This window comes from Antennarius striatus, chromosome 20 (genome assembly GCF_040054535.1).
Source record: "Antennarius striatus isolate MH-2024 chromosome 20, ASM4005453v1, whole genome shotgun sequence".
Classification (NCBI taxonomy): Eukaryota; Metazoa; Chordata; class Actinopteri; order Lophiiformes; family Antennariidae; genus Antennarius; species Antennarius striatus.
Genome location: NC_090795.1, coordinates 507,501 through 516,851, shown reverse-complemented (window position 1 = coordinate 516,851; position 9,351 = coordinate 507,501). Strand labels below are relative to the sequence as shown.

General features: G+C 46.8%; 1 protein-coding gene across 1 annotated transcript; it reads right to left on the bottom strand.

Annotated features, from left to right (window-relative positions):
* Nucleotides 1-438: 438 nt before the first annotated feature.
* nrn1a (neuritin 1a) lies at nucleotides 439-6,755 on the bottom strand. Its single transcript, XM_068343890.1, has 3 exons — nucleotides 6,525-6,755; nucleotides 3,173-3,320; nucleotides 439-2,351 (listed from the first exon to the last, which is right to left on the bottom strand). The coding sequence occupies exons 1-3, from the start codon at nucleotides 6,574-6,576 to the stop codon at nucleotides 2,117-2,119; spliced, it is 435 nt and encodes a 144-aa protein (XP_068199991.1). The 5' UTR covers nucleotides 6,577-6,755; the 3' UTR covers nucleotides 439-2,116.
* Between the last annotated feature and the right edge of the window lie 2,596 nt (nucleotides 6,756-9,351).

Genomic DNA, 9,351 nt, shown 5'->3' with positions numbered 1-9,351 from the left:
TAAATACTTTATCGTCTGTTTGTGTTAAATATTAGAATAAAACAATATAAAATAAAAACGACATTAAATTAAAATTAAATTAATAAAAAAAGTTAAATAAAATTGTATTGTGAATTTTTCCTCATGCTGATTTAATATCTTTTAGATGTAAGTAGTGTCATTGATTGGTTGATTTAAGACCCAATCGGTTCTAGTTAAAGGTCCTGGACGATCCACGTTAAACCAAAAATCAGCCCCCCCTCTTCCTCCCCCTCCTCTTCCTCAGCTCAATCAATATGAACTGAGACGTGTGGCTGCCTGGGGACTCTCCCTTATTAATAATGAATAAACTCCATTATGCATGTGTGTGTGTGTGTGTGTGTGTGTGTGTGTGTGTGTGTCTTCAGAACCACATTTTCGTCCCCTCATCCAATGACAGCAGACAGTTTTTTTTTTCAGTTTTTTTATTGATGACTTGATAACTTCAGCATTAATCTTTTGTTTTTTATCGATCTATAATCTGTAAATAATCAATGTTCAAACTGATAAACTCTCTAATAGAGATTTTTTTTTTATTCAGTAATTCTATATTTTCTCAAAATCCTTGTAAATACACATTCTCTTCTTAGACGACTCTTTAAAACTCTTTTTGCTAAAGCAACGTCCCGTCAGGAGTAAACAAACAAACAAACAAACAAACAAACAAACAAACAAAGGTCGTTCTGTCTGGAGGCGGTGCTACTGTTGGGTCAGCGTCTACAGACACACTTGCAGGTGTCGCCTCTGAGTTCTGGGACGTCCCTGGCGATGGGGAGGGGGCAAGGGGGTCGGGTTGCTAACGGCAACAGTCATATCGCTCTTCAGCCACGGTCCGATTCTGTAGCTACACTGGCCATGAAGTCGCTTCTTCGTATTGCTGTCGTCTGGTTCGCTCCTGTTGAGCGGGGATGTAGCAGGACGGCTAACGCTGGCGCTAAAAGTCCAGGCTAACGGTTCGGGTTCAACGCTCCAGGCTAATAGTCCAGGCTAACGGTACAGGCTAACGTTTGTTTCACATGGAAAATTAGCACCACAACAACAAACTGATGTTTGCCTCCTTAGATAGCATGGAATGCTAGGCTAACCTCAACTCAGCGAGCTAGGTAAAATAGATTAGCTCGTGAAAATAGCCACCAATAGCTGGCAAAATCAAGCTAACCGATAGCTGACAAATGCAGTTAGCTCACCGTAGCTAGAAGAACCACGTGATTAGCTAATCGAGTCGACGTGGTTGACATGGTGATTAGCTCAGAACAACTATGGACAAGATAAGATTAACCGTTAGCTAACCTGAGTCGGTACATGCTAGCTGCTAACACAGATCATCATTTCACAGTTAGCGCCCGTTTCCTCAAACATTTGGAGCATTCCGAGCTTAAGTCACGCGTTAGCGTCAGGCTAACTGTTGGCGACCTGCTACATCCCTGCAGTGCAGATCCGCGAGGCTACGGTCACACCAAAAACCAGACGCAGCATCGCTAACGGCTAAGAACGCTAGCTAGCTTTGCAACCCAAAGGAAAATGGGTGAATGTGATGCCCGCTAGCAGGTCAAAGGTCAAACTGGTGTGAGCGTAGCCTCTACTCAACAAAAGGCCAATAAGAACACAAGTATTGCCATGCAGCACTGGCTCCGCCCACCCCCTCAGCCGTACGTGATGGAAGCGCGGTGGCGGGGGGCGGGGCCCCGGGCCACGGCGCGTCTGGTTAATCTGTGGCGCTGATTCTGTACCTGAGGCTACGTGGGACCGCTAACGTACAGCCAGGTACCATGTAGGCGCCCGGCGGTCACATGACGCGGCGCCGGGCGGAGCATCAATAATTCACGTCGACTTTAATTCAGCGTCACTCCAGCGGCGTTCGCCGCCGCAGCAACATCAAATTTTCATCGTTGTCATCGTTTCTGCTCGGCGGCGCGTTGAATGTTTCATGTGTTTGACCTCCGGGGTCAGGTCAGCGTGTGATTGGACGAGGGCTCCGGGAGGACGGGCTGCAGACGTCCCAGGTGGGCGGAGTCTAAATCCAGTTTTTCTGGTGATGAATTCGGTCGTGGTCGTTTTTTTTATCCTCTTTTCATTTCTGGCGTCCGGCGTCTCCGTCCTAAAACGCCAGCCAGGTCAGGATGGGGGGCAGCGCGGCGAGGACCAGGACCAGGGCCAGGCCTCCGGCGCTGGCCAATCGGGGCGCCGCATTGCCGCCGCCGCAGAGTTCAAACAGACTCCCACGGAAGTCCAGGTTGCGGGATTCCGTCTTGAGCTTCTCCCACAGGTCGGGGGTGCCCTCCTGGCAGTCGGCCAGCGCCGTGGCGGCGCAGGCGTGGAACTGGTCCCAGTAGCTGTGGGGGGAAGCACAACAGCGTTAGCGCCACATGCTAACCGGCTGGAGGGGGCGGTGGCTTCTAAACGGAGTCAACAGCCTGCCCGGCGCCGAGGGTGACAAACACGGTGACGGCTCAGCCAATCAGACGAGGAGGAGGGCTAACGGCGCCGATGAGGCGATGATGTCATCTGAGCAACAGGTGAATAAACCGATAAAGTTCATTCAAATTCAAGGTTTTTCACAGGTCCTGGTGCTAGTGGGCCGCGGTCGCTAATGCTTTAGCTGTGGGGCTAACGTTAGCATTGAGCTAGCGCCAGCCTGATGATGTCTGTATTTCCATCTGTTTGGTTTTATATTTTATTTTATTCTTTATGATTTTATTCTTTTTTATTTTATTATTATTATTATTTATTTATTTATTTTATTTATTCTTTTGTCTCCTCCCCCCTCCTCCTGGTTGCCGTAGCGACTGCTCTCCTGCTGACACAGCGGATCTAATCCAATCTTCCAATCTGCTCTTATTGGTGTCGACCCCCTGACCCCAGACGTGTCGACACCCGTCTCTGAGCAATTAACGCCTGTGTGTGTGTGTGTGTGTGTGTGTGTGTGTGTGTGTGTGTGTGTGTGTGTGTGTGTGTGTGTGTGTGTGTGTGTGTACGGGTGGGGACTCCTCACACCATCTGGTGCCACCCGTTTGGTTGTGGGGGTTTATGGGGGGTACATGTCATTACTTCCCCTCTGAACCAAATGAACGTGAACTTCCTGCCTGTTCTGCGTCCAATCAGCAGCATGGTCCCCTCAGGTGTGCCCCGCCCCCCAGGTGCCCCCCCCACCTACCTGCAGATCTTGTGCAGGTTCTCCCTGTCGTCCAGGCCGGGGGGGTAGTGGGCCATGTTGTCCCCCAGCTGCAGCAGACAGTCAGAGAAGCCTTTGAAGACGGCGTCGCATTGCCCCGCCCCCACCAGCACCACCTGCAGGACCCACACTGGGGGGAGAGGGGGGAGTTAACTTCCTGTCTGCACACACACACACACACACACCGTGACGGGGTGGGCGTGGCTCGTTAAACACGCCGCCGTCTGCTGGTTCCTCCCCGGGCAAACACGCGTGACGTGTCCAATGAGACGCGGCTGTTAGCGTCGTCACGGCAACACGTTAAACCGTTAAACGGTTAAACCGACTCGTTGGTGGCAGGAGGCGGAGCTCTGTTTCTATTGGTCGGTTTTGTGGGAATGGAGTTTTATGGGACGTCCCTCTATTGTGTTTTAAACGTCGTCATGGCAACAATCTAATAAAATTATTATAACATTAATTAAATAAACCACGCCCCTTACATCTGTGGGGGCGGGGCTCTAAATTGTTCAGTTTCTCCGTTCTCATTGGTTCCGTGTCAGATTCCTGTTTTTTCGTTTCTTAAAAAAGCGACGTTAATCTGGACATGATGACATCATCACTCTGGATCAGCTGACCCGAGACCTGACAGCTGATTGGCTGGTGAACACACTGATGCTACTGACGGATCAATGGTTGTGAATGTTAAAAGGATGGTTGGCGTTAAATCAACAGTCAGATATTTTCAACCAATCAGCTGCCAGCCAGGAAGAGGAGGAGCCAGAAACCTCAGTGGTCCTGGACCCGCCCCTCTAGTGGTCCTGGACCCGCCCCTCTAGTGGTCCTGGACCCGCCCCTCTAGTGGTCCTAGACCCGCCCCTCTAGTGGTCCTAGACCCGCCCCTCTAGTGGTCCTACACCCGCCCCCTTTAGGGTCTGACCGGGTGGTGTTTGCTCTTTATAGTAAGAGCTGATTAATATAAATTATTGATTATTATTAATTATTACTGTTTCTAGGCCCGCCCCTTAGCTCCCCCCAACCCGTGATGACGTCAGCTGTGATTTCCAGATTGAATTTAATCTCATTCTCTTTTATTTCGTTCAAAACAATTAAACACATTTAAATATTTGATTGATCTGCAGGATTTAAAAAGTCTAAAAATAGTTTCTGTTAAATTTAACGGAGAGAGAGGCTGGTATTATGGGATGTCCTCCAGGTTCAGCCCGAATGTTCGACATTTATTTCTCTTAATCCCGTTAAATGTTTCATGATGTTTAAAGTGTTCTTCCACCCCCCACCCCCTCTCTTTCTGCCCCCCCAGGTGCATTACATCATCTCTAACACGCTGCTCCCGCTCTGCCGCAGCCGAACGAGCCAATCAGCTGCGAGGAAGGTCACCGAAATACGTGAATGAGGTGACCCCTCTCCGCGCGCACACACACACACACACACACACACACACACACACACACACACACACACACCTCATGCTTTTATTACATTCATTTTATTATTTTTTCCGTCTTTAAATCTGAACACAAACGTCTTTAATAAATATTTATAATAAATATCATGAATATTTACAGCGTTAAAATTCATTAAATCACGACAGAGAAATACGTTCGTTTTTTTCCAATATTTCATCCCTAAAATTTAAATATTTAATCTTTTTGTTCGTCCGTTTCTCTGACGTCACGTTCAATTCTTTTCTTTTCTCTCCATCTTTTTTATTTTCCTTTATTTTATTTTTTTTCTGACTTAAATCAGGACACGCGCACGTTGACGGGCACGCGCAGTATTTCAGCGCACTCTCATATCACCTGGACGCGCGCGCGCAGACACACACACACACACACACACACACACACACACACACACACACACACACACCCTGCAGTGCACCGGTACCAGAAGCAGCGTGTTGTAACTCGGACACACCCACCCCCGACACGCACGAGGCTTTTTTTTTACGCGCGAAAAAATCTCCAGAAAATCAAAATTAAATCAACAAAAAGAAATTCGACACATTTATAAAGATTCACTGCAAAATAATTCGTTATAGAATTTATCAGAAAACATTTCCTGGAAACGAATTTAAGCGTTTTATTTATTTATTTATAAATTTATTATTTTCTGCTGCAGATTTAAAAAGGATTAAAACAATAATTAGAAATGTAGAAAAAAAATCACTGATTTTCGTGATAAAAGTCAGTTTGACTTTTAACCCCTTCGTGTTCGCGCTCTTCATCCTCTTCATCACCTTCTGTGTTTCCTCAACCCTCAGCATCACATCCTGAATAATTCACACACACACACACACACACACACACACACACACACACACACACACACACACACACACACACACACACACACACACACACACACACACACACACACACACACACACACACACACACTCGCCCACAGCGTCGTTATGCAACCGGACCAGCAGCATCTCCTTCCAGACATTAGACGCAGCCGCTCCGTTTCCACTCCACTGTCACGTGATTTTTTTACATTAAATATTAAAAACATTTTATTTTCCCTTCACGCGCGAGGCGCGTGCTCGACCGGACGCGCGCGCGGCTTTCACACCGAGATGCCGGAATAAAATACCGGATTGAAGGAGAAACGGGGGCGGATCGAACCCGGGATTCCTCCGGGACGAACCGGACCGGGGGGGGGGGCTCCGGTTCCCGTTCGGTCCGGTGGTTCTACCGGAGCGGACTGACCTTCACCGGTTTCATTTAACGGGTGAAACAGAAGCTGCGGCAACAGAAGCGGCCGCTGGTCCTCCGGTTTGGTTCCGGTCTCCTTCGTTTTTCGATTTTATTCGTTTAATTTTTGATTTTTTTTTTAAATTAAAATTTAAAAAATATTTTTGAAGATGAAAAAAATTCACTTCGGGACACCGGAGGGAAGAAGGGGGGTACGGGAGGGAGGCGGGGGGCATTCCCCTTGTTAGCGCGCACACACACACACACACACACAAACACACGCACGCGCACAAACACACACGCACGCGCGCATTTACACGTGCACGCGCACGCGTGTAAGTGTATTCCCGTTAAATGAAACACTCAAACAGCAACGGATTAAATTAAATCTGGACAAAATAATTTTTTTCACATCGAATATTTACAAAATAAAATTCAATAAATTCTGTTTCGATTTAAATAAAAATAATTTCAACCTTTTCGAGAAGAAACTCGATTTTTTTAGATGTTAAATTATTAGAAAAAATCTTTTTAAACGTTTGAAAATCAAATAATTTTCCTGATACATTTGCGGTTCAGAGTTTGTTGGGGGGGGGGGGTTGTTGGGGGTTGGGGGTCCCGTTCCGAACCGGACTCACCGACGTGCAGCGCCAGCAGGAGGACGAGGCACCGGGACCAGCGGACGCCCATCGTCCGCTCCGCCTCACCGGGAACCGGGGGATCAACCGAGCAGCGCAGCGGAGCAGGAGGCGCACATTCCCCGCGAAACAAGAGCCGCAAACGGCATCCGAACTCCTCCTCCCGCTCTTCCTCGTCTGCGGTTCTTCCTCTGTGGCTCCTGCTCGGTGTCGTGTTCGGTTCTGCGCTTCCTGCCGGTTTTACTCTGGAGAGAGAGAGGGGGGGTTAGGGGGGGGCAGCCCCTCCTCTATCCTTCATTATTTTTTCATCTTTTCATTCATTCACTTCTTTTTTTATTTTTCCCCCAAATCTTTGATTTGATCAGGAATTATTTTTTTTAAACACAGAAAAACGCCTCATTTATGATGAAATCACGTGACTGAAATTAAACCGTTTATTCAGTAAAAAAAAAATCATGAAAATATTTTTGAAAAACAGTGATTTTTTTAATTAACATTTAAAACATTTTTTTAAAAACATTTTTTTAAACTCAACCTTTATTCCAGAACATCTGAGCTGATCTGTGAAGCATCAGTGGTGATGTCATCGGTCAGGCCGTCCAATCAGAGACGGTTTGGTGTGACTCTAAAAACTGTCCCTCAGTCCTAAAGAACCTTTAACTGTTCTGATCCAGAGATTAGACCGGACCCACCAGAACCCGAACCACCACAGACCAGACAGGCCCCTGAGGGCCACAGACAGGCCCCTGAGGGCCTCCATCCTGAACCTGCTGACGGGTTCTGGTCCAGTCAGAGTGTGCCAGAACCCAGTCAGCTAACACAGTTAGATGATCCTTATAATGCTTTTTATTTCCCTGCATGGGGAACACGGCTCATTATATTATCAATCAAAGCATGAAGAAAAATGAACATTGGGCTGTTAAAATATTAGTGTCTGCATTTTACTTTACAAACTCAAATATTTACTGCATAAACTGAAAAATATCCAGGAATCAGCATTCCTATGAATCACTGAACTAATATTTAGTTGTATAGCCACTGTTTCTGAGAACCGCTTCACATCTGTGTTGTATGGAGTCGACCAACTCCTGGCATCTGAACAGGTATTCCAGCCCAGGATGATTTGACAACGTTCCATAATTCCTCTGCATTCCTTGGTTTCGCCTCAGAAACAACGTTTTTAACGTCACCCCACAGTTTCCTATCAGATTAAGGTCCGGGGATCGGGCTGGCCACTCCATGACTTTAATTTTGTTGGTCTGGAACCAAGAAGCTGCTGGCTTACTGGTGTGTTTGGGGTCGTTGTCTTAACACCCATTTCAAGGGCATTTCCTCTTCAGCATAGGGCAACATGACCTCTTCAAGTATTCTGATGTATCCAAACTGATCCATGATCCCTGGTATGCGATAAATAGGCCCGACACCATAGTCAGAGAAACATCCCCATACCATGATGCTTGCACCACCATGCTTCACTGTCTTCAGAGTGTACTGTGGCTTGAATTCAGTGTTGGGGGGTCGTCTGACAAACTGTCTGCGGCCCTTAGACCCAAAGAGAACTTTTGGCCAGCCAACGTGTTCTTTGGCAAATTGTATCCTCTTCAGCACATGTCTTTTTCTTAACAGTGGGACTTTGCGGGGGTTTAACAGTGGGACTTTGCGGGGGTTTAACAGTGGGACTTTGCGGGGGTTTAACAGTGGGACTTTGCGGGGGTTTAACTGTGGGACTTTGCGGGGGTTTAACAGTGGGACTTTGCGGGGGTTTAACAGTGGGACTTTGCGGGGGTTTAACAGTGGGACTTTGCGGGGGCTTCTTGCTGATGGATTAGCTTCACACAGGCGTCTTCTGATTGTCACAGTCCTCACAGGTAACTTCAGACTGTCTGTGATCATCCTGGAGCTGATCATTGGCTGAGTTTTCACCATTCTGGCTCTTCCTCCATCCATTCCAATGGTAGTCTTCGTTTTCTTCCACGTCTCTCTGGTTTTGCTTCCATTTTAAAGCATTGGAGATCATTTTAGCCGAGCAGCGCGTCATTTTCTGTACTTCTTTATACGTTTTCCCATCATTAATAAACATTTTAATCAAATATGTTTTCCTTCTGAACAATTTCTGGAACGACCCATTTTTCTCAGGTTTTCAGAGAGAAATGCATGAGCAACATGTGCTGGTTCCTCCTGAAATCAGGGCCACCTGGTTGACACCTGTTCTTTCACAGATTGAATGACTTCACTAACTGAACTCCACCCTGATATTTTTTGAACACACCCCTTAAATTCAGTATTCAGTGACACAGACTCAGGTCCATACACATCATGAATGTTGGCTCTGTTGGTTTTCTGTGACCCGACTACATTATTTGACATGTAGTGAAATCATTCTACCAAAAACAGGTCATTCATGTTGGACTGCTGTTATTTTGAACACTACTGTACATCCACCAGTGTGTGTGTGTGTGTGTGTGTGTGTGTGTGTGTGTGTGTGTGTGTGTGTGTGTGTGTGTGTGTGTGTGTGTGTGTGTGTGTGTGTGTGTGTGTGTGTGAGAGAGAGAGAGAGAGACCTTTGAGCCTCATTCTCTCTCGTCCAATCAGACTTGAGGCCTCCACTGACTCCTCCATCAGCTTCAGTTCCCTCAGTGCCTCCTGCTGGTGGACCAGGGGAACTGCAGCTCCTCCTGTCTACAGTTTGTTTGTTTGTTTGTTTGTTTGTTTGTTTAAGTCTCACCTGGACAACAGAGAAACATTTCCTGACTCCGCCCTGAAAAATCCTGTAAATGTTTTTAATGTTTTTGTTGTTGTTTGTTGTTTACCTTCAGGTTGTTGATGA

Coding starts and splice junctions, on each gene's coding strand:
- nrn1a (XM_068343890.1), bottom strand. CDS start 6,576: ATGGGCGTCCGCTGGTCCCGGTGCCTCGTCCTCCTGCTGGCGCTGCAC. Junction 3,321..6,524: donor CCTGCTGGCGCTGCACGTCG/GTGAGTCCGGTT, acceptor CTCTCCCCCCAG/TGTGGGTCCTGCAGGTGGTG. Junction 2,352..3,172: donor AACCTGCACAAGATCTGCAG/GTAGGTGGGGGG, acceptor TTCCCCCCACAG/CTACTGGGACCAGTTCCACG.